At 50.4% G+C, this 25,760-nt stretch overlaps 1 protein-coding gene across 1 annotated transcript in view; it reads right to left on the bottom strand.

The window, feature by feature from the left end:
• Nucleotides 1–21,385, bottom strand: part of LOC105477176 (SH2 domain containing adaptor protein B) — a 148,870-nt gene extending 127,485 nt beyond the window's left edge. The window contains exon 1 of the mRNA XM_011733561.3: nt 20,585–21,385. Coding sequence (XP_011731863.3) covers nt 20,585–21,301 — 717 coding nt within the window. The 5' untranslated portion in view covers nt 21,302–21,385. The remainder of the gene's footprint in view (nt 1–20,584) is intronic.
• Between the last annotated feature and the right edge of the window lie 4,375 nt (nt 21,386–25,760).

The raw sequence follows: 25,760 nt of genomic DNA on the forward strand, positions 1-25,760 counted from the left end.
CAAGTGTGCACACACACCTCCCCTTCTGTACAGAAAACTCCTGGAGACTGCAAGGCTTCACTGAGCACCTGTCCTGTGCGAGGACTGGCCCTGCCTGCCTCCAACAGGGAAGTTAACAGAGGGGAAAACTGCAATCTGGCTCTGGAACTGCATCATTCCTACCCCTCTTGGCTAATGTCTTCGGCAGGACCACAATTATAAACACAGAATTAACAGGAACTGAGAAACAGCAGCAGATCAAAAAGCAGGTTGCTCTTGCTTTTGGAGGATGCAAGACAGATTTCTTCCAAAGAGGCAAGGGAAAATCCCCCATCTTTACAGGTCAGGAATAGCGCCAGTAAATCCCTCCACTTTGTCCTTTCTCCTTTCATGGAATAGCCCAATGTGCCAGTGGGTGTTAAGCAAACAAGGGTGTGAGTTGCAGCTTCCTGTGCCTGACTATGCAGTTCCCGCACAGGTCCTTGCCCGAGCTAAGGCTGTGGCCCCGGACACAGACAGATAAAGTCCTGATCGAACACTAAGGGCCAAAGCTGGCACCAATGAGCAAGCCTGGTGAGCTTATATAACAAAGGGCTTGTCACCACTTCCTGCGATCCTCATTGCCAGCATTCCAACACAATGAGACACTCAGCAGCTTTGAAGTTCAACAACTCATTCAGATGGCCCCAGCAAAAAACTCTGCTGGGAGGTGGAGAGTCTGCGCTCCCTTACCTCACCTTCTCATCCCCTCCCCACGTTGTGCTTGCAATGTTACTACTTAAAAAAAATTTCCAATAGTAATTAAACGATTTGCACTTGTTTTTAAGAACTGTAAAATATTCCAACCTTCCAGCGATAAAAAGTGTATACATTCTGGTCGATTTCCTTCCAGTCTTTTTTCTACATAAGTAGGTGGGAATGCAGTAATTGGAAAAGAATACAAATATTCATCATTTTTTTATATCCTGCCTTTAAAAAAGTATTACTTTTGGCCGGTTGCAGCAGCTCATGCCAGTAATCCCAGCACTTTGGGAACTAAGGTGGGAGGATCACTTGAGTTTGAGATCAGCCTGGGCAACACAGTGAGACCCTGACTCTACATAAAATTTTAAAATTAGCTGGGCATGGTGGTGAGTGCCTGTAGTCCCAGCTACTTGGGAGGCTGAGTCTGGAGGATGATTTCAGCCCCGGAGGGGGAGGCTGCTGTGAGCTATGATGGCACTGCCGCACTCTAGCCTGGGCGACATAGCAAGGCCCTGCCTCAAAATAATAATGATAAATACACATATAAAAAATCAAAAAGTATTACGTCGTTGAGCGTTCTCTATCTTGACGATTTTGCAGTGGAGTTACTCAACTCAGCTTTTGTTGGCTGTATTCCCTCTCGCTTTAGGCCACACATCAGCCATTTCCCATGGCTGGATATTCAGGTAATTTCCAGTTTGGGGTTTTGCCAAATGTTTTAGGTGCTTTTCCCTAGGAGGGCACCACTGGGGTCCCAGGGTAACAACTTTTAAGCCTCTCCACGTTGCTCTCTCACTGTTTCCAGTCACACTTTTTGATCTAAAACCAAGTCTACAACATTTTTAGGGCAACTTTGATTTATACAGTCTATTCACTGGCACCTTCTCAGCTGATCTCAAGACAGGAATGAACATCCTTTTTGTTTTATTTAACTTATTTTTGAGACAGAGTCTCGCTCTGTCACCTAGACTGGAGCGCAGTGGTGCCATCTCGGCTCACTGCAGCCGTACCCTCCCAGACTTAAGTGATCCTCCTACCTCTCAGCCTCCCAATTAACTGAGGCCACAGATGCATGCCACTACACTTGGCTAATTTTTAAATTTATTTTGTAGAGATGAGGTCTCCCTATGTTGCCCAAGCTGGGCTCAAGCGATCCTCCTGCCTCGGCCACCCAAAGTGCTGGGATTACAGGTGTGAGAGCCCAGCCCACATCCTCATTGAAAACAGGCTCAGACGGGTGTGGTGGCTCATGCCTGTAATCCCACCACTTTGGGAGGCTGAGGTGGGCAGATCCCCTGAGGTCAGGAGTTTGAAACCAGCCTAGCCAACATGGCAAAACCCCATCTCTACTAAAAGAATGCAAAAATTAACCGGGTGTGGTGAGGCATGCCTGTAATCCCAGCTACTTGGGAGGCTGAGACAGAAGAATCGCCTGAAACCAGGAGGCAGAGGTTGCAGTGAACTGTCACACCACTGCATTCCTGCCTGGGCAACAGAGCAAGACTCAGTCTCAAAAAAACAAACGAACAAAAAACAAAACAAAACAAAAAGGAAACAGGCTCAGAGAGGTCAAGTGACTTGCCCACAGTCACAGTGTGACCCCGAACCCAGAATAACCCTGAGCAGAGCTCCTTCACTGGCCCACACTGCTTCCCTCATAGGCCCCTAGGCAGGCCAGTATTTGAGCAGGTACCATGGGCCTTTTTTTTTCCTGAGACAGTCTCACTCTTGTTGCCCAGGCTGGAGTACAGTGGTGCAATCTCGGCTCACTGCAACCTCCGCCTCCCTGGTTCAAGCGATTCTCCTGCCTCAGCCTCCTGAGTAGCTGAGATTATAGGCGCCTGCCACGATGCCCAGCTAATTTTTGTATTTTTAGTAGAGACGAGGTTTCACCATGTTGGTCAGGTTGGTCTCGAACTCCTGACCTCAAGTGATCCTCCTGTCTTGGCCTCCCAAACTGCTGGGATTACAAGCGTAAACCACTGCGCACAGCCAACATTTAAAAATTGAATGCATGATGATCTGAAACACAGCTTGCTACGGTCCCCAAGTCTCACCCTGTAATCTTAAATCTACCTGTTAAAGTCTTGACCATCCAACCCCAGAACCAATGCAGGAAAATGGCACAATCCTTCAGCAAAAGGGCTCAAGTAGTCTTTCTTTTATTCAGCAATGGGAAAGTTTCCCTTCTACCACTAAAGAACTAAGCAACAGAAAATGCCATGGCCCAATTAAGTCTAAGGAATAGACTTAATAATGACAATCTAATTTGCTCGTCTCTGAATTTAGACTATGAATGCAAAGTTACCTTAGATTTCATATTCAAACAAACCTTTGAAATTCAAATATATGGATCTTCTAAGGCAGCCAGGCCTCTTTCTGCAAGGGAAGCCCTGATTTCCCTTTTTGGGATTTTTTTTGAGGAAAAGTCTGGGAAGACACAATAACGTATGAACAAAATGTATGTTTTGTTTCAGTACTCTTCACAGATCTAAAGTCCCTTCCCCATAACTATGAAGGCGGCCATCAGAAATGTGCAAGCATAAAATGACTCTCTAAATGAATCAATGTATACAACTGAAATTTACTTTCAGAGTAAGAAATGCTTGAATATATATGGAACTAGAAGCCGCCGAATGTTAAGAAATCCAATACTCTTAAGTGTCCACTAATTTGTAGAAAAAAGGTGTAATCAGAAGAAACCATCAAAAGCAAAGAGTAAGATATTTTCTAGGATAACCATTCCCAAAAAGGCCAGGCAGATAGAAAACCAAACAGTATAAAACACACAAAAAACGTGCCTTCACACCTCAACCACTGACTACAATCTTTTACTACCAAACTTCTTATTTAGCACCCTCTGAGTTGTCACAATTTCTGCTTCCATTGGAGGCTTCAAGTCTAATCATCTGTAAGGATTCCTCAAACCAAACAGTTTGCCTGGATAAAGAAAAGTTTCTCTGCCTTTTCAAAACCAGGCCCACTTCTACCCTAGTCTGCAGGTGACAAAGAATCTGAGTCAAAGTTGCACATAAAATTCAAGGCAGGCCACGCGGGGTTGCTCATGCCTGTAATCCCAGCACTTTGGGAGGACGAGGCGGGCGGATCACGAGGTCAGGAGATCGAGACCATCCTGGCCAATATGGTGAAACCCTGTCTCTACTAAAAAATAAAAAAATTAGCTGGGTGTGGTGGTACATGCCTGTAATCCCAGCTACTCGGGAGGCTGAGGCAGGAGAATTGCCTGAACCAGGGAGTCAGAGGTTGCAGTGAGCCAAGATCGCGCCACTGCACTCCAACCCGGCGAGAGAGTGAGACTCCAACTAAAAAAAAAATTCAAGGCAGAGGGACAAGGGGCAAGTAGGCAAGACCTCAAAGCATGCCTGGGTTGAGTGTCTGCACTTTGACAACCTTCAGGCCCAAGGCCTGGGAATATCATCCAGGCTGTGACAGCATTCTCAGCAGTCCTGTGGGTGACGAGGAAGTGATGACACCAACTCCCACCATCTCATCACTTCACAGTCACACCACAGATGGCTTTCAGATGATCCAGAGCCCCACAGAAGCCCGGCAAGCAGGAGCTGACTGATGGCAACGTTATTCCTAGATCTTTACAAAGTGTTTCTTCTGAGCCTGTAAAGTGAGCTCTGCCAGCCAGAGTAGCCCTCTGATGGAGCAGTGAAGGCATAAGGAATAGTCCAGGGATCCTCAAGGGGCTCTTCGATTGAGCCCAGCAAACATCTTCATCGAGGCTAATGTTTCTTTCCCTCTGGGGACCTGAGCACTTACTGTTTTTCAAAGAGCTTCTCCCTGGAAGGACGTCCTCTGAAGGTCAGCATCCTGCATTGGCTCAGAGCCCTGGTTTTCCCTTTCCCCTCTTGCACTGCTGTCTTTTGAAGACTTCAACTACGATGCCAGCAACTTTACATGGCTTCTTTCGAACTGCCATCGTTTGCCTGGACATCCTGGAATGCCTCTAACTCCACGAGGTGCTGCCATCAGATGGGAGAACTCCATCTCAAGGGCAGGTGACTAGCTCTGTCCACCCCCAGAACACACACGGCCTGCTCCCCCATCTCCTTAGTGCCCCCATGTCTTTCCTTTTGGATGTGCTGCTCGGTAGCTCTGTCCTTTCCTGCTTCGTGTTTCAACAGAAACAAGCAGTCTGACTTGTACGAGGCCTCCTCCGCCCAACTCTCCGACCAGCAGGGCCATTCCCGGCCCAGACTCCGTGACCCCAGCACATGTTCCGTCTGGCTCTGACAGAATGTGGACAAATGCTCTGATGGACTGAGTAACTCACAAACTCCCACAGAGGATGTCTCAGCTATTGACAGAAAAATCTATCCTCCTGACAAGCGCTCGGTCAATTTCTCTTGATTGCCCAGTGTCATCTGAGAGCTGCCTAAGCAGTCAGTTGCAGTATTTCAGGCCCTTGGTGCCTCTGCCTAAAGCATTTGATGTCCTCCTAACTAAGGTCCTCACCTCCATGGCCAGCTTAGAGCCACCCCCCACCCACCCTTTGTAAACTATCCCCTCAGGCTACAGACATACAAGTGTCCCTAAAGCATGAAGCTGACCCTTTCACTCCCTCCCTCTACCACCTTTCATTACCCACAGACTAAAGACCAAACTGTGGCCTGGCCCTGAAGGCCTTCCCACACCTGGCTTCTCCTCCATCATCTACTAGGGACCATTCAGAAGGCCCCTCTCTCAGGAAGTCCTCCTCCACATCCACCAATCTCTAAATATCCAAATCCTCCCTATGCATGAAGGCCCAGCTCCCATGCCACCTCCTCCATGAAGCCTTCCTTGATGCCCCTTTGGCAGCACTGTCCTGAGAATGCCTATGGAGTGTACCTGGCCCAAACCAGACACTTCATCGACAGTAGAGAGCTATGGTTTCTAAATGGCCATCAGCTGACACAGAGCTGACCCCATCACTGTCCCCTGCGTCTGTGTAACACAGACTGACTGCCTGGCTGGAACCCCAGCTCCAGCTCTGCCCATTACTAGCAGTGTCATCTAAAATAAGATACAAACTTATTTGCCTCAGTTTCTCCATCTGCAAAATGGGACTCTTTTTTTTTTTTTGAAATGGAGTCACTCTCTGTCGCCCAGGCTGGAGTATAATGGCGCGACCTCAGCTCACTGCAACCTCCGCCTTCCGGGTTCAAGCAATTCTCCTGACTCAGTCTCCTGAGTAGCTGGGACTACAGGCATGTGCCACCACGCCTGGCTAACTTTTTGTATTTTTAGTAGAGATGGGGTTTCACCATGTTAGCCAGGCTAGTCTAACATCTCCTGACCTCGTGATCTGCCTGCCTCAGTCTCCCAAAGTGCTGGGATTACAGATGTGAGTCACTGCGCCCAGCCAAAATGGGACTCTTAATAGAACTTGCCTCCTATGGGGTGTTGTGGGAATCAGTGAGCTAACGTACCTCAAGCTCTTAGATCAGAGCAGTGATCCTAGGTAAAGCTTAACCATAAGCAGACCCATCAAGATAAGGACAGGTTCACTTTTTGAGGACCACATCATCAGTCCAGAAAGGGCAAGCCCACTGACTTTACTGTGGCTATAGAAAGCCCGAAGTTCCAAACTGGACTGAGGCCCAAGACACACAGGCCAAAATAATATAAAACATTCATAAAGCTCTTCCTAAATGCTAGACATTATGCTCAGCCATTTCAACAAACGATTTTATTTAATCCTCACAATGACCCAATGTACTTCCCCAGAACCTCATCTCCCAAATGCCTTACCATCTGTAAAATGGGGGTTCTCATAGCACTACCTCAAAGACCCACAGTAAGGATCAAGTACTGGAAGCGTTGCCTATGGTGACAGAGTGAATGGTCAGGAAACACCATCTATTACTATTTTACCTACATAGCGGATGGGGCATTCCAGACCCAGAGAATTTAATCACTTGTCCCAAGTTACTAAGCTTCCAAGCACCAGAGCTAGGATTTGAGCTCTGGACTTCTGACCCTAAAGCCAGTGAGTGTTTCACGCCACCACAGTGGGACACACTTGGGTTCTGCTGTGTCTGGAGCAACAGCCCTGGGCTCCTGTGGTATATGACCTTGCCAGCTAGCCCCCACAAGGCGGCCAAGAACCAGGACAGGGAATGCCCAACCCTGACATCACACTGCTTTCAGCCAGACAACCTCTGCTCCACTTGCCACCTACTCCTCTGGAATCCACTTCTGACAGTTCCTTTGCTGAGACTCCCCAAATCCACCTGGGAATCTGACCTTGTTCCCCATCCAGTCACCTGCCTGCACAGTTAACACCTCAGTGCCAACTTCAACTCACCCACTGGGAACCTGCTCTAGCCTATTACTTCCTGCCCACAGGAAGCTCCTAGACTTGGGCTCCATCAAGACCCCCACAGTTGTGACATCAAAGCATCCTTGCCCTTAGCAGCTGGGGTCCTGGCTGGGAATCTGACTCTGTGAACAATGTTATAGCCTGCAGCTTCTCTCTGCCTTTGAAGATACAATCGCACATGTGAGGGTCCTTATGAGAAGCAAGGTTAGACTGGTTCTACTTGACCTCAGAGAGTTAAACCAAGACAGTAGTCAAATCTACAAAGAAAAAGTTCAGCCAGCAGAACTCCTGTGAATACCAGGTGCTAAACAAGCTAGAGTAAACATTAAAAAAAAAAAAAAAAAAAAAAAGTCAACCTCAGCTGTGCAAAGGTGGCTGGACAAAAGGTGATAAATCTCAACCCTGGAAGTTTTCAGCTTGGAAGAGGGTTGGATGGGGTGATCCTCAGCTCTCTGGGACACCAAAGGTCAAGGACAGCCGCTTTCTACCTTGGCTGCAGATCACAATCATCTAGGAGCTTCAAAAACTACTGATGCCCTGGCCCCATCTCCAGAAATTAATTAATCTGGGATGGGAGCCTAGGGAACTGAAATTTGTAAAATAATGTGCAGGTAATTTTACTGTGCTGCTAGGGCTGGTCCTGGGTTCAGTGACGTGATGTGACACACAGTGCGGTGAGTTAGGCAGACACCCTCAGCCTCTTAGAACCACAGTCGTGTTCAGCAGTGTTCAGAAATCTGCATTTTTTTCCTGGATTTATTCCCCATGAACACTCCTGGACTTAATCTGTTCCTTTAATACCAATTTTGTTAATGTCATCAGCCTCACAGCAAACACTGCAGGATGGATTTTCCTGACACCAGCATGAGCCAGAAAAAGAGAAACAGGCTAGAGTGGTCTGGAAAAAATCTCTCACTGATTGAAGACACGGGACACCTGGGTTGATGGGGGACAGAAAGGGGTGGGGTGCAGAGGAAGAACTTGGTGAATTATGATCACCTGGACTTTTTGCAGGTGTTAAAAAATTTGAGTGACCAAAATTGTGTGGACAGGCCACATCTTCAAATCCTACCCATTCTGAACTCTCCCACCAGCCACACCCACCTCAGCCCAAATGCTTCTTTTGTTTGTTCAGGGAGTCATTTACCTGCCTGTCTACGCTGGCAATGAATTTCTCCCTCTCCAATACCCAATCCTGGGCTCTGAGCTAGAGCACCCAGGCTTAACCGTCTCTGATTGTCCCATAGGACTCAGAGCAGTGCTGGAATATGGTCGGATGACTGAACACTACACCCCCTCTCTACAAAAATCACTGTGAAAACTGAAACACGCGCTTGGTTCAAGCCACATGGGCAGGGCAGACCACCGTAAGTGATCGCCTCAAATACACCTAGACAGCCCAGCCTCTGGTATCAGAGGAGGACGCCGACTTCACCAGAGGCAAGACAAGGCTGTCTTGGCCACATCCCACCCACCACAGCAGGTTTGGCATTCTGCCGTGGTGGGTAAAGATGAAGCCCTAGTTAATACCTAGTTACTTTCCTCAGATGTCAGGAGTTGAATGTGTAATAAGCGCATGGGTATCTGCTGAAGAAAGGTGTCATTTTATAAAGACAGGCCTTCATCGTCCTTATCATAATCACTGATGAGACCTAAACACTGTCAGGGCAAGATGGAGTCAAAATATTTAAGTCTAAAAAGGTACCTGAAAAAACAGACAGATCATTAACAAACAATACAGGGTGTCCAGAAACACACTAGCCATTTGGAAAACAAGATGACAACCATACTTCATACCATGAAATCAAACTCTAGGGGGATGGAAATTTTAATGTAAAAAAAAAGAAAAAAGAAAAGAAAATCCATTAATGTATTAGAAGAAAATATAAATACTAGAGTAGGGAAGACTTTTCGTTTTTTTGAGACAGAGTCTTGCTCTGTCTTCCAGGCTGGAGTACACTGGCACGATTTCAGCTCACTGCAACCTCTGTCTCCTGGGTTCAAGCAATTATCGTGCCTCAGCCTCTGAAGAAGCTGGAACTACAGGCGCACGTCACCACACCCAGCTAATTTTTTGTATTTTGAGTAGAGACGGGTTTCTGCCATGCTGCCCAGGCTGGTCTCGAACTCCTAAGCTCATGTGATCCACCCATCTCGGTCTCCCAAAGTGCTGGGATTACAGGCATGAGCCACTGTGCCCAAACGGGAAGACTTTTCTCAGCAGCATGCTCAAGAAATCATGAATGTGGAGACTGATTAAATAGAAAACAATTCATTGTAACCAACAATTGCCACATATAGAACCAAAGGGCAAATTACAAACTTTAAAAAATATTCTGCAACCCAAATGGCAGGCAAGGAGCTGCCATTGTTAATCCACAAAGCATTCTTATAAATCAACAGAGAAAACCCTGCAGCAGAAAAGAATGAACAGATGATAAAGTAAACAATTTTAGAAAAGCAACACAAATGGTCAACACACATTTGCACAAGGAATCCAGGAAACTGCAAATGCAACTAACTTGCATTAGAATTCCCAGGATTGTGTGAGAAGGGTAGAACAGGTGTCAACTTGTAAAGTCTTTCTAGAACACAATTTGAAAGTATGTATCAAACTTTTTGCTGTCTTATCCAACAATTCTCAGAATCAATCCCAAGGAAATAATCACAGACCTATGCAAATAATTAAGTTACAAAGATGTTCATTATGGCACTGTTAAATTGGTGAAAATGAGGAAAAGCCTAGTGTGTAAACAGAATACAATGCAGCTATTAAATTACCATTGTTAAATATTTAAGATATTGTAGACATCTTTCCGTGTCTTTAAGTTTAAAAAAAACAGATGGTATTAATTTTTGTGGAGGAAAAAACAAACATATATATATATATATATATATGCACCGAAAAATGGCTAGATAAAAAAGTAGTAAAATGTTAATGGTGGTTTCTTTGAATTATAGAATTAGGATTGGCTTCTGAGTTTTGCTTACTTATTATTTTCTATACCAAACTTGTCTTAATTTTGTTACAAGGGGTAAAAGGTTAGTCAAAAGATAAACGTGGAACTATAGCTCAAAATGCAAGCTGGCCCCTTTCTGAGGAACTGGCTCAGAGCACAGCCAACTTGGGGCCCCACACAGGGCAGGTAGGCACCGCGCCATTTTGCAAATGCCACACAGTCCCCAATCACATGTGTGGCTTTGGAATGCACCAGAGGGATTACCGGGCTGTCTGGTTTTCTGGCAGTGCACATCCAACAAAATGGTAAAGTTTCACTGTTAAGAACTTTCTGATGATTTTCATTTTTAGAATTTAGCTGTAGCCTGGAGAAACCTGAAAATTCTCATTCCTCCTAGTTCTGTTTGCATCCTCCCCGTAGCCCATGTACCAGTGAACCCACAATATAAGGGACCACTTCCTATCAGAAGCAGCCAGCAATGAAATGCTCTGCTGAGCAAAACAGTGGCTACTCCAGCCCTGTCCCTGGAGACTTAATCACTGCACTGTCTCCACCCTCCTGTGGTGCCCAGCTCAGCCATGCAACACAGCAGGTGGCCTCTTTTGAATTAGGAGTATTGGGGCAATTTCAGACCAGTGGCAGGTGGGGCCCGGCCCCTTGCCACCTTCCCCTATCCCTGGCAAATACACCATGGCATGCCCCAAGCTCTGGCCACCCCTGACTGCACACAGCAGAGTTCCCCTTCCAATCTCAGCCACTGTGGATGGGATCCCATCTGTCTCGGATGCCCCAACCACACCTTGCTCTGGACCCATCTCCCATGAGGCCTCCTCTTCCCGATGGTTTTCCCCATTTCCTCCTACACAGAGCCCACACAGAGGGCCATCCATTTCTTCCCTGGGATCTCAGGCACCTCCTGGACCCCTAGGCCTCAGCTGCTAAATCTGCTTCATTGGTGGCTGCTCAGGGCCAAAACCCTGCAGCCATTCTGGCTCTTCTCCCTCATCTCTGTCAGGAAATCCCAAGGCCCAATTTCACCACACACGGGAATCTGCTCTCTTCTCATCACCTGCTGCCACAGCCCTGCTTCCAGCGGTCTGCCCGCTGGTGCCCTCTGCTCTAAAATCTCCAGAGCCACCCTTTAAAAACCCAAGTCAGTTGCGTGGTTGGCTCCTCTGCTCAGAACCCTCTGCTGCCCCCATCTCACCCAGGATTAGCGAGGAAGGCTTCTTCGATGCTTGTGAGGCCCGACTTCCTCTGCCCCACACCTCTCAGCCCTCATCTGCCTTCACACCTCCTCCTGCCTGCTCCGCTCAGTCACGTTCATCTCTGCATTGCTCCCCGAACCACCCAGGCATGCTACTGCCTCAGGCTTCTGCACTGTTCCTCTTCCCTCTGCCTGGAATGCCCTCCTCGGAGAGCAGGGTGGTTCATGCCATCACAATCTTTAGCAAGGCCCTCTCTGAGCACCCATACAAAAAGCATCCCACCCCAAATTCACACTTGCCCTCGCCTCTTTATTCCTCTTTACTTTCTTCACAGTCCCTACCCCTGACATAACTATATTTACCTGACTCCTGTCATGAGAGAGCAAGCTCAGGGGAGCATAGACTCTTATCTGCTTTGTTCATGGTTCTATTCCTGGCACCTAAACAGAACAATCCCCAGCACATAGCAGGCTCTCAACAATGAATGAGTGAATGAGAAGAAAGGACTTGGCATGGGCTCTCACAGCCACACTGGGAACTCTGGGTCCAGCCTGTAAGTCAAGGCCCGGCAGTGGGCCAGGGGATCTGCTTCCCCCACCCACCCGCCCACCTGTCGAGTCACTCTCCCCTCCTTAGCCTTGGGAAGCCCCTTTCTGACCAGGAGTATTATATGCTGCTTGGAAAAAACTGGGCCTGAGTCACTCCCTGGGGCTCTAATTCTCTCTCCATCCCCTGGACCCACCTCCAAGATCCTTCCTTTACAGCATAATGGGAAATCCAGAGACAGCTCCCCTTGGAGAAAATGGAAAGGCACTGAATGATTTAGAGGAAAATTCAGTTCTTCCTGCCTCGGGAGTTAGGAAAGCTCAAATTCTCAGGAAGTTAGTGCGGTTGAAAGTGAAACATTAATAGAAATATTACTGGAAAATACCAAACAGGAAGAGAAGGAAAATTCCATTGTGGAAGCAAGGTCCTCTGTCAATGCTCCTTAATGGTCTCAGCAAAGCGTTTCAGAATCAAAACACAGGAAGAAGCGGAAATCAATCAGGCTGTCACCCTTCCTGTAGACTCCAGCTTCGGCCACGCCACCTCCACACCACGCCGGCACAAAGGGCACTGGCCTCAACACAAGGTCAATACACACAGCAGATACTGGCCGCCAGCTCTGCCTCTGCTGCAAGGCAGGGCACAAGGCACTCCTCCCCGTGAGCCTCTGTTTCTCCATCTGCAAAAGGGAGATTACAGCCCGTTCCTCACAGAGTGGCTCTGAGAAGCAAACAAATTACCGGTGTGAAACTGCCCCCTTTAAGCTGTGGAACACTTACATAAATGTTGAAATCAGTCACTTCTACCATGCCAACAGAGGGGATATTTTACAAAGAGTAAGTCTAGCCACAAATAAGGCAGAGACAATAGAGCAAATTCGGGCATGCGATTGTGCAGTAGTATGGCAGAGTGGTTACAAATAGATGCTGGATCTGGCTTCACATCTCATCTCTGCCACTTACTGGTTGTCTGACTTTATTATTATTATTATGTTTTTTTAGATGGAGTCTCGCTCTGGCACCCAGGCTGGAGTGCAGTGGCCCTATCTCGGCTCACTACAACCTCTGCCTCCCGGATTCAAGCGGTTCTCCCACCTCAGCCTCCCAAGTAGCTGGGATTACAGGCAAGTACCACCACGCCCAGCTAATTTTTGTATTTTTAATAGAGACGGGGTTTCACCATGTTGGCCAGGCTGGTCTCCAACTCTCGACCTTAGGTGATCCACCTCGGCCTCCCAAAGTGCTGGGATTACAGGAAGTGCTGGGATTACAGGCGTGAACCACCCCGCCCAGCCGACCTGACTTTAGACAAGTGACTTAACCTCTCTGTGCCTTGGTTTCCTCATACGTAAAAACAAGAATAGTAGCAGCAGTAGTAGTAGCTACCTCAAAGGACTGTAGTGAGGAGTAAGGTTACATACAAAGCACACAGAACTGCACCTAGCTCAGAGCATGTACAATAAAAGTATTAGCTAATATTACTGTAGTGGAAAGCTCCCTTAATTCAAGTGATTGTGCTTTTCTTACTCAAATACTGCCTCCTCACGCTGCTTCTCCTGTGGCTCCATGAAATCAAGGCCCTGCCCAGAACAGTCTCTGTGCCAAGACGGCTTTTAGCTCACCCACACCACTTTATTTACAGATAAATTCTGACATACAGATGTGAGTTTGAACCTTGGTTCCTGTGTCCTCAACCAGAAGATAAGCTTTTCAGGGGCGGGCACTATCCAGGCCCTGGTTCATCCCTGTATCCACACAGCTCCTCATGGTGGCCTGAATATAGCAATTCCTCAGTCAGCACAGGCCATATGAAAGTTAGGATGTCAAAGACGACCACTGCCTTTGTCCCGCGGAAAATGCACCACCTTCTGGGCACAGTGGCTCACACCTGTAATCCCAGCATTTTGGGAGGCCAAGGCGGACGGATCACTTGAGCCCAGGAGTTTGAGATCAGCCTGGGCAAGATCGTGAAACCCCATCTCTACTTAAAAAACAAAACAAAACAAAACATTATCTGGGTGTGCTGCTGTGTGCCTGCCTGTAGTCCCAGCTACTTGAGAGGCTGAGGTGGGAGAATCGCCTGAGCCCGGGAAGTTGAGGCTGCAGTGAGCTGTAATTGTGCCACTGCACTCCAGTGTGGGGGACAGGAGTGAGATCCTGTCTCAAAAAAAGAAAAAAGCACCCCTCCTACCGCCACCATCAACCAACTTCAGAAAACCACAGGGTGTGTTGCCGTCAGCCAGCCAGCATCCCAGCTCTGTTGGAAAGTCACACGTCCCAGTTTATTTTCTAGGGCCAAGCTGGCCTACCCGTTCCCCACAGGTCACCACTTCTGGGCTCTCCCAGCACAAGCTAAACTAATCAGGGGAAGGCTTGACCACAGGCAAGTTCAACCTTGCTGACTGATCAGAGGAAACCACAGCTGTTTCAGATTTGACTTTTAAAGCTAATTTTTATGGGTCAGAAATGCTCTGGGGGCAAAAAGAGGATATGGTCAAGTCATGGGGGTTAAGCCCTGGGGTAATCAGTCATGTTCTGAGATTGTCAGATTAGAGAGGACAGTCACCTGATCTCTTTCAAGGAAACTTAAGTTCCTTGTTGATCAGGGCCAGTGTACCGCCAGTCTCTTTCTCCAAACAGAGCACACACAGCCTGGCGAATCCTTGAAGGGAAGGAATGCTTGGTGTTAGAATGAGAAGACATGACAGTTACAAGACTCACGTTTTGTGCAGCTGTCCCTTGGGATGTGCCAACTCTGTGCTCAGAATTTCTCTATAAAATAACTCAAGTGCTGCATTAACATCTCATTTCTGGAACTCTGAGGCAGATGGAAGAGAGAGAAACAGAAAAGCCAGATCTAGGGCCTCTTCTAGGGACACCAAAGACAAGCTTGAAAGCGGAGAAATTAGGGCAGAGGGCTGCAAGTAGCATTAAGTAAAGAGGAGGAGGAGACATGTAACACATATTCCTGTAAATATCCAAGCTTTATACTACTTATTTCCATTGAAACCATGGAAAATAGAGGAAGCATATAGGTTTTGAACTCAAGACTGCACTGGTGTGATCCTTGCTCTATCACTTTGTAGCTATGTGACATTAGGCAAGTCATCAACCTCTCTAAGCCTCAGTTTCTTTACCTGGAATATGGGGATAAGGTAGATGATGGCATTGAAGGCTCTAATTAATGGCTTGCCTGTATCCCTGCCCTTTGCCATGGGACACTGCAGCTCCTCCTCTCTCCTTGAATCGTGGCTGGCCTTATGATTTGCTTTGGTCAACAGAAGGGTCAGCGTGCCAGTTTCCAACCTCAAGAGACCTCATGCGCTCCTGCTTTTTCTTGGAACCCTGCTGCTGTCATACGAACATGTGCTGGAGGAGGAGAGACCACACAGAACAGAGCTGAATTGTTGCAGCCCAAGGCCATCCTAAACCAGCCCACCAAACACGTAAGAAAGCCTAGCCAGGATCAGCAGGGCTGCATACCCACCCCACCCCCACTGACTGCAAAGGCATGAGTGAGCCCAACTGAGACCAGAAAAATGACTCAGATATACAGGCTCGTGGCTATAATAAAAGCTTATCGTTTAAAGCAGGGGTTGGAAACTACAGTGCACAGGTCAGCTGCCTGTTTTTTGTAAAGTTTTATTGGAATATAGCTGTTCCCATTAATTTCCATATCGTCCATGGCTGCTTTCAAGCTACAGTGGCAGAGTTGAAGAGCTACGATAGAGACTGCACGGCCCACAATCAAACCACAGGTGATTTTGGGGTGATTTGTTATGTAGCAACAGCTAATACAGCAGCCAAGCCTCTCCCAGTGGGATGGTGAGAATTAAATGACCGAATAAGTGATTACTATGAAGCCTGGAGAATGCATTTCCCTTCTGGGGACTCAACCAGGAAAAACTGGATTTGATACGCAGCATTTCTCTCACACTGCTTTCAGGGGATGGGACTTCATAGGGGAAAGTGTCCCAAGCCAAACCACAGCTACCAAGTGCGACCCTGACCTTTTCCATCAGTGACACTTTAAGAACTGAGAATGTGGCTGTTCATCAAATGGGAATGACTGACAACTCATGTTTGACCCTGGCTTCAATCAAGCCCTACATCAATGATTGTATGTGAAACAGGACAAATGATAATTCACAACTATGCAGCAAGGCACATGAGACTTTCTTCCCTTTGTGGGCTCCAACGTCCCTCTGCAGTCTCCCGCCACACCTGCCCTGCTGCCCCCAGCCATCCTCTCCAGCCTCCAGGCCATGGCACTGGCTGCTTTATTCCCTTTGCATGAAAAGTCCTCTTCCCCACTCCCCTGCTTCGGGAATTCCCACTCAGCCTTCTACGCTCAGCTCAAGGGCGATCTTCTCCTCAAGGCCCTCTTTGGCTTCCCAGGCAAGTTCAGGCCCTCCTAGCCCTCTGTACACACTTCTGGCATTCCTCAGGTTGTGATATTGTCTCTCTGGTTGTATCTGTCTCCCTGACTAGACCAGGAGAAGCTGGTATTCAACTGCAAACTGAGAAGCTTCCTTCTTGGAAAGTTAGCCACCACTTATTTCTCTCTGAACTCCCCCCTGCCTAGCAGGCAGTTTAGAAACTGTTTGCTGGATGTTAAAAAAAAAAAAAAAAAAGAAGTTAGACATGATATTATTTATTCTGTAACTATGGAAAAAGTGTTATTTAACTCAACTCTGGATGCTGACAAAATATAAAGTGTTGGTACACATCAGTATGTATTTAAAACCCGGGAAAACTGATGTCATGATGCATCCTGACTTAATTGTGGTGGAAACAACATTTATTTAATTATAATAAAAGAAACAAGACTTCAGCAGAAAATATAACTGGATAAGACCTGTTTGGCTGCACAAAAGGAGACCTACCAAAGTAACTAGCCTCTTTTGTAATCATTGTTTTTTTTTTATAAAGCACAACTTGAAGGAATAATGTGTCTACCTATTCCAGTTTCATTTTCTCTTCCCAGGAGCTCAGGCCCTTACCGTCTCTCACCAGAACTACAGCTGTGCCCTAACTTCGATCCCCAGATTTTGGCAGCTGTTTATAGCCTGGATGCCCCTTCACCATGGCTCTGAGTACATCCCTTCCCTGGCTCAACAACCTTCAAGGTCTCCCCTGTGGGGTCTAACTTCAAGCCCCTACCTCTCTCACATTGTCATCTCTCATTCCCCAAACAAGGCCCAGCTGCATGAAAATGCTGCTTTCCAAGAACAGGCCCCATGTTGAGATTTTATACACATACACACACGTACATGCACACGTCTATGTTCACACACACGTATACACTTACATATGCACACCCTGACACATAAGCACTCCTGCAGCCTGCAGTCACCCTCTCCCCTGCGCTGGGATTCCACTTCCAACTCTAGATCCAGCTCAAAGCCACCTCCTAGGTGATGATCTCCCCAAATTCTCCAAGATAAAAACACTGGGAAACAAAGGATGAAATTCCTGTCAATCTCCTCCAGGGGCTCAGGCCAGAGATATGGACAAATCTCCTGCATCCTTCATTACCTCCCCTCCTCACACTTATACCAAGACATCTCTGAGCACAAAGTAAATGCTGGGAAAAATGGGCTATGTTAGGGGAGAAACCATTAGAGTAAGGCTAGTTTTTCTTCCAAATAATTACAATCGGAAAAGTGGGTGGGGTGCTGTGGCTCTCACTTGTAATCCCAGCACTTTGGGAGGCCAAGGCAGGAGGATCACTTGAGCCCAGGAGCCTGGGCAACATAGCGACACCTGATCTCTACAAATAAAAAAATTAGCCAGGTGTGACAGTACGTGGCCCCAGTAACTCAGGAGGCTAAGGTGGGAGGATTGTTTGAGCCTGGGAGGTTGAGGCTGCAGTGAGCCATAGCTGCGCCACTGCACTCCAGCTTAGGTGAGAGGGTGAGACCTCTAACAATGGACAAAGACTAAATGAGGAGCCAGAAGTGGGTTTTCCTGGATCCATGAGTGAGGGGCAGAAGGAAGGCTGGATCTACAGTGTGCCTGGCCTCCCAAAAGCTGTCTGGCTGGAAATAATGTGAAAACAACTGCTTCCTGACTGCCTGATGGGGTGGGGGTGGAGGGGTGCTGGCCAAGGATCAGGAAGTAGCCACACACAGATGGCAGAAACAAGGGCATCCAGAGTCTCTGCATTCCAAGGCTGCCCTGACCAGAAGACCCAGACGGACAGTTAAGAAGAAGCCACTGTTGCATGAGTGGTTTTCAAAGCATGGTCCCAGGACCCTCAGCCACTTCCCCTCAACCTGGGAAATGCTGGAATGCAAATACGCAGGTCCCCCACCAGGCATGCTCAATTAGTTGCTGCAGGATGGACCCCAGCAATCTGTTGTAACCAGCCCTCTAGGCACACTAAAGTTTGAGGATCACTGCACTAGAACGTTCTGCTGACCCTCTCTGGCTGCCTCCTCCCTCCTGGGTAGAAAGAACATCTGGACAACTTCTCAAAAGATCAAAGGTCTTACAGTCACAACCTAGTAGGTGAAAAGCAGCCCAGAGAGATCTTCTAAAAAATCATATCTGATCACAACACTCTCACAGCTAAATCCCTTCACAGGCCCCCTCTGTGCTTAGCTTACAAGGTCCTCCCTGATCCAGGCCCTGCCCAACTTATCTCAACCTCTCAATTTCAGTCACATGGGACTTCACCTGCAGTTCCCTGAAGCACAGGGCTCTTCTCCAGCCAACCATGGTGACCACCACCCCCCTCACAATAACGGCCCTGCCTCCAAGGTGCACTCCTCGATGCCACACCCCCCAACCTCTCCCGTGCCCTTCATCCTTCCTATAACCCTGTAACACAAGGTCTCATCATAGCACTCATCACCATCATGCCACTATGGCCTCTGTCATAGCATTCACTGCAGAGGGTCTCTGCTCCAGCACCCAGCAGGGGAGGGCACAGAAAAGACCCATAAGAAATATCTGGTGATGAAAAGAAGTCAAGTCTTAAACATCTTGACAACCTGGCTATAAAACAAATCATTTCTCAGTGTTTGAAACAGTCTTAATTGTAATTGGGAAAAAAATATTTACTGAAGTTTTGAACCACTAGCAGTGAAACAGAAAGGAGATCTGCCCACCTGGGGTGTGGCTGCAGGGTAACAAGGAGGATGCATAAAGTCCGGTGCAGTTGCGCGACCCTATCGTGCCTTCTTTTATATTCAAGACCTCCCCAGTGCCTGCACCAAGCCAAGCCTGGGCCATGCATAAGACTGCACGGAGCCTATCTGGTGTTTCCCTCACTGATCAACCACAAGCCCAGGGTCCTGGTGGCTCCCAGGGAAATCTACCCCCTCTCCCAAGGCAGCTCCTGGGTGGCCACCTGGCTCCCAGCTAGTTGTCATCTAGGTGTGGCATCCTGGGTGCTTAGGAAACCCAGAGTCCAAGCTTCCGAGGCATGCCCCAAACTGCCTCCAGGGAGAGGTGGGATCCTCCACGGACTGCCCATGCAGATCAAGCAGGGGATGGGATATTCCGGGGACCTCGGGGAGAGGAGGCCAGACAGAAAAACTAGAGGAGGGACATTCCCTTCCTCCTCTCTCCTGGCAAACAAATAAGATCCCTTTCCAAGCACCAGCTGGCAGGTAAGAGCCTGCCTCACTGCTGTCTGGACGTCCAGTCCTAAAAGGAACTCAGACTCTTAATCTGTCTCCCCCAGCCCAGGCCTGGGCAAAGGTTTATCTTTGGGGGAAGAAGGTGGGGAGAACAACAGACACGGACCAGGGCGCTGAGAAGGAAGAAGCTCTCCCACCGGGCCTCAGATTTAATCAAAACACTGCCTTCCACCAGAAGTAGACAGAACAAGTATTATTTTATGGGGGAAGGGAGGGCTTCACAGGAGTGTGAAGGAGGAGGAGGGGGCCTAGTCTGGCTGTAATTAACTCGTCTGCTTCAAAGGGAGGGAACTAGATGGCCTAATGCGTTAGGAAGGGGGTTGTCACAAAGTCCCCCCCGTGTTCCTGGTACCGTATGGGGTAGGGTTGAGGTCAGGAAGGAAGCAGGTGAGGATAGGAGGGGTGGGGTCTCCTTCCAGCCGGGCCTGATAGGCTGACCCCCTCCCGCGCGCAGCGGCAGGAACTGACGGGTTCAGTGAGGAGCGCCCTTGGAGGCAGCGCATTTCAACCGGAAAAGCACGCGTGGAGGTTCCCGGAGCAGCTCCGGTACCAGGCAGCCCGGCTTTGGAAACCTGGAGCTGGGGGTGGGGTGGGGTGGGGTGGGGTGGGGTGGGGCGGGGCGGGGCGGGGCAGGGCCGGGCAGGGCAGCCGCGGGGGATTTACATATACACGCTGGAGACAGCCGGTCCAGATCTGCCACCAAGAATGCTGTGTAATATTGGGCGAGTCCCTTCCTTGCTCTGGACCTCAGTTCCCCACCTAGAGCGTGAGCGGAGGGTGGAGGCTGGAGTAAGGGGAGTCAGGAGTCAAAGCTCTTTGAAGTCCTTGACAGCTCTGACTCTGACTTTACTCCGTGGCAGCCGGAAGGGCTGGCTGGGTCCGTCTTCCTGGGACAAGGCTGGGCCGGGCGCTCTCGCTCGGGCTGTGGGCTCAGAGAGGAGACGTTCTGGGAGCAGCGGCGAAAGCGGTGGTGTCAGGAGGCCGCCGGTCCCAGGAAAAGCGAGCGGGAGGGGGCAGAACCGGGGAAGCAGCACGCCAGCCCCGACCCAGGGTCCTAGGCCGAAGCTGAAGTAGGGACTCGACACCAGAGCGGTGGGTGCCTTGGTTTCCCCGTGCGCACCGTGGCTCTTTTGGAACCTCGGGAAGAGGCCAAGGGGCACCTTACCTTGTCCTTCTTGCCGGCCCCGCTCTCCTCCGCGGCTGAGGCGGCGCACTTGTTGAGCAGTTTCTTGCCTCCGCAAGCCGTCGGGCTCCAGGTGCGGCCGCCCGCGCAGGCGCCCCCCAGGGGGTCCCCGGCCCCGCCGCCCGCCGCGCTCTCCACTTTGATGAGGCGGTGCTTGGGGGAGATGTAGCGCACCTCGGCCGGCGTGGCGGGCCGCCGCTCGCTGCTGCTGCGGTAGAGGTGCGGGGAGCCGGAGGAGGAGGACGACGATGCGGCGGCCCCCGCGCCCGAGGAGGCGCAGCAACAGCCCGCGGCGCCCGACGCGGACGAGGCCGAAAAGGCGCGCTGCACCCCGCCTGGCTCCCCGCCGCCGCCGCAGTAGTCCAGGCGGCACATGGCGCGCAGTTTGCGCAGCGACGAGCCAGGCCCGTTGTAGGGGTCCTCGAAGTCGCGTTCCTTCTGCGCGCGGTAGGCGCGGATGAGGTCGCTGGTGCTGCCGCTGTCGTCGGGCAGGGAGCCCGAGGAGGCCGAGAAGCAGGAGGCGGTGGCCGGACCGCAGGACGCCGAAGCGGCGGAGGAGGCCTGCGGCACGGCCTGGGGGGGCTGCGAGGGCCGCTCGCCCCGGCGCCGCTGCTCGCGGTAGTCTGGCCGCGGCGGCTGCGGTGGGCTCTTGGTCTTGCTGTTGCCCAAGCTGAAGTACTTGTTTAGCCACTTGGCCATGGCGAGAGGCCGCCTAGGGCCGCGGCGTGGGAGCCCGGTCCGCCGCCGCGGCCATTAGGGGGGCAGCGCTGCCGCGTAGGTCCCTCGGCGCCCCGGCCCCGGCGGGGGGCGTCCGGGGCGCCCGCTCGCGACGCCAAGTTCAAGTTCTCGCCGCCGCCGCCTCCTGCCGGCAGCTCTCTGGCTCCGGCAGCTGCAGCACCGCCCTCCGCCTAGCGCCGCCCGAGCTAGGGATCTCGCGCCCCTCGTGGGCGCGTCTCATGGGGTCCCGGCCCACGGCCCAGGGGAGAGCGGAAGGTCCGAGCGCTACCGCCGCGGACCCTGTGGCCGTGAGCCCCCCGCCGTGGAGCGCGCTCCTGCCCCGTCGGAGCCGCAGCCTCCGCCTTGGCCGGGATCTGCGGCTGCCGCGGGAACTTCTCGGCGTCCTCGGCTCCCTTCTTCCTTCCTGCGAGCGCTGGGGCGAGCTCTGCCGCGCAGCCGAGGAGAATGCGGCCGGGAGAGACAGCGAGCGACGGAGGGAGGCAGCCGGCGCCCGCCCGAGCCCGCGCGCCCGTGCCCGTCCCGGCGGCGCCTGTCGCTGCCACTGCCGCCGCCGCCTCCCGAGCCGCCGCGTGTGTGACACTCAGGCCGCCAGAACCCGCCCCGCGCCGCCGTCCCGCCCTCCCGGAGCCCGCGCGCGCCCCGCCCCCCGTCCGCCCCCGCAGACCCAGCACCGCCCACCCCCGCGAGCCTGGCCCGGGGCCGCGGCCCAAGCCCCGCCTCCCTCGCGCCCGGGCCTGGGGTGGGCGCACCTCTCCGCTCCGGCACGCGCCACCTCCCGCGGCCGCCCAGGCGCCAGCACCAGGGTCGTGCCCCAGGGCGCCGGGGTCCCGCCGCGCAGCCGGCTCCGCCTAGCTTGCTGCTCGCCGCTGCCTCGGGCGAGAGGTTGCCTGGCGGAGCCTGCTACGCGCAGAGGCCAAACCTGTCCGCAGTCCTCCGGGACCCCGCGCGTTGTTCACTCCAAGGATCCCCCTGTCGGGGTTGAGGAGTGGGGGTGGATTAACACGGAACCTTTCTAGTTTACAGCGTGGCCCGTGTGGAGGAAATGCAGTGCCGAGTGTCCTTAGGGACAGACTGGCTGTCCCCCTTTTCCTTAAAGGGACAGACTCCGGTTCAGCCCCGTGCACCGGGTCTTCGGAGGAATCTTTATGCTAATGAGTGTATTAGCAGTCCAGATGACGGATGTGGCCGGGATAGGCGGTGGGAGCCGGGCCCAGCACCAATCCGAGAGCAAGTCTAGGGGAGGTCGGAATGTTTGCTTACCTTTTCACCTCTGAGGAAGTCGAGGCTTTAGCCCTGTTCACTGCCAGCCTGGCGGAGCAAGTTGTGGGAACGTTTAATGCCTTATGTTGTAGGGGCTGGCAGGGCTCCATTTAATACAGGAACTCGGCCGGGTGCGGTGGCTCACGCCTATAATCCCAACACTTTGGGAGGCTGAGGCGGGTGGATCACGAGGTCAGAAGTTCAATACTAGCCTGGCCAAGATGGTGAAACCCCGCTGTAAAAATAGAAAAATTAGCCAGGTGTGGTGGCAGGCACCTGTAATCCCAGCTACTCGGGAGGCTGAGGCAGAGGTTGCAGTGAGCCGAGATCGCACCACTTCACTCCGGCCTGGGCAACAGAGCCAGACTGCGTCTCAAAAAAAATAAATGACCTCATTTTACAGATGGAGAAACTGAGGCCCAGGGGAAAGTCACACAGGTGGACTTGGATGCCAGTTCCTAAATCTGGTGGCACCACAATTATGTCTTTTCCAAGAGTCTCTTCTTTGCGATTTCAGATCATCCTTTGATTATTAACCAAAATTGGGGAAATAGGCCCGAGGAGTGGCCCAATTTGCTCAGTGTAACTTTTCCTGGGATCTGCACCTAGGGGAGGTGGCATGCTCCCTGTTGAGAGGGAAATGCTGCTTGAAGATGAAGTAGCTGCCACTAGTGCCTGGTGCTGCTTTGAATTTGCCTGGGCAAGCCCCAAAATGTGACTTAACTCTGAGATGTGGGCAGCTGAGAGCTGAGAAATTCTCTAAGAATGTTGATTTACTAAAACAATAGCCCGAATCAAGAATCTGCATTTGCTGTCCATCTATTATAGATGTGATTTGGGGAGTCTGTTTTTCCGCTATCCTGTAGTAACAGCGGGAACTGTGAGGGCAGACAGCAAGGCCAGGGGCTCTTTTGATCACATTGTAGTTCTGGCCACGCTGGAAGTGGAGGTCAAACTCTCAGTCTGAGACACTTGGACAGGGAAGACCTGAGAGCTGTTACTGCTTCCTCTCTGTAACCCACCCAGACTCATGCCTGAGGCCACAGCGCAGAAGTGATAGAAGCAGGACTTGAACTAGGTCTTATCCTGAAGCTGACCTCCGTCTGCTCAGCCACACACAGTAGTAAAGTGGAATTGACTTCAAATTTGTTCTTCCAGAATCAAGCTATTTGCCCTTTCCCTCCTTGGTCAGACAATACTGTCATCCTCTGTGGCCAAGTGAATTTTCCAAACCCACTATGTCTCATAGTCACAGATACTGTCACCAACTACACAGCCTCTTCATTGCCTGAGATCTATTTACTTAGCATTTCACAGTAAATAATCTAAGGGGTGTGTGTGTGTGTGCGCGCGCGCGTTTGATGTGTCTGGGGCACGCAGAGAGGACCCAGAAGTTGACCTGGCTAGGATGTTTATTTTGAATATACCTAGACTTAAATATCTCTGTTACCCTTTAAATTGTTCCTCTGTCACATTGGCACTTAATTATCTTGCATATAAGGAGGCCTCAGTAGAAAACCTGAAAGGCAAGGACATCCTTGTCTTAAGCCCCACCTTTCATCCAACCACAAATCCTCCCCAGCTACCTTCCTTCCCATTTCTACTTCTGAGCTCAGATCCTGGCAATAGGCCAGGCCATCTGAGACAAGAAAGTCCTCTCTGGAATCTGGAAGCTTGCTCCCTTCTTTTGCCTTGCACATGGAAGGGTTATCTCTGCCTTTTCCAAAGGTTCAGGAAGAGACGTTGTATTTCGTAACTTATTTTTTCCATGTCACTTTCAGCAGGCCATAGGGTCGTATCCACTTTCCCATGTGATACCTCTGCTGGGGTGTAATTTGCAAGCCAGAATTATTGTAATGCTATAGTATTATGCCAAGAACGTCCAGAGCACTTGTGTATCTGCTCAACCCTTAGACACTCTGTATATAATTAACCCTCCTCAACATCCCTGCAATCTGGTGTTATTCCCAGTTTACAGATGGGGTAGCTGGCCTAAGGTGGTATTTACCTCAAGCAGGCAAAAACCACATGGGTGTTTTCCTTTAGGAGCTTGTAGAGACAACTCTCCAAGACTCAGAGTCCGAAATAATCATTCTGAAGGGAAATAGAAAAAGCTTCCTAAGGACTATGCCAAATGGTTTAGGAAGGCAAACACTTGTGGGAGAAGTATTAGAGCACTATAGGAAGGAAGAGATGGACGGACTCTCTTTTCAGAGATCCAGCCACTCCATTTTACAGAGGGCAGACTGGGACCGGTGAAGGGAAGAGATTAAATCAAGAGGCACAGCTAGGATTGGTCTCCAGTCTCTTGACATCACAAACTCAACATTGTCTGATGCTGTAAATTGTGTCCATCATTTTTGGAATTTTTGCTTTTCATGTCCTCCTCCAGTCCCACCCTAGTTTTCTTATTAGAAAAGTTGAGTTATGGCCCTATTTCTGTTTCTGTTCTATCTTAGCCTATCACTTTAGAACAAGAGCCCCTCAAGTGCCAGGGGCATGGTGTCTCCTTTGCTGCGCCTCTTTCCAGTATCTGGAGGAAGGCTGTGCCACTTGTACAGGTCCAGAAAAAGAGTGCCACCACCAACCCAACAGACTCATCTACTTCTTCTTCTTCTTTTTTTTTTTTTTTTTGAGATGGAATCTGGCTCTGTCGCCCAGGCTGGAGTACAGTGGAGTGATCTCAGCTCACTGCAAGCTCCGCCTCCTGGTTTCATGCCATTCTGCCTCAGCCTCCCGAGTAGCTGGGACCACAGGCTCCCACCACCACGCCCAGCTAATTTTTTTGTATTTTTTTTTTTTTTTTTTTAGCAGAGACGGGTTTCACTGTGTTAGCCAGGATGGTCTCGATCTCATGACCTCGTGATGCACCCGCCTCAGCCTCCCAAAGTGCTGGGATTACAGGCGTGAGGCACCGCACCCAGCCCTTTTTTTTTGTTTGTTTGTTTCTTTCTTTTGAGACAGTGTTTCACTCTTGTTGCTCAGGCTAGAGTGCAATGGGATGATGTCAGCTCAACACAACTTCCACCTCCTGGATTCAAGCGATTCCCCTGCCTTAGCCTCCTGAGTAGCTGGGATTACAGGCATGCACCACCATGCTGGGCTAATTTTGTATTTTTAGTAGAGATGGGGTTTCTCCATATTGATCAGGCTGGTCATG

Source organism: Macaca nemestrina, chromosome 14, assembly GCF_043159975.1.
Source record: "Macaca nemestrina isolate mMacNem1 chromosome 14, mMacNem.hap1, whole genome shotgun sequence".
In the NCBI taxonomy this organism is placed as follows: Eukaryota; Metazoa; Chordata; class Mammalia; order Primates; family Cercopithecidae; genus Macaca; species Macaca nemestrina.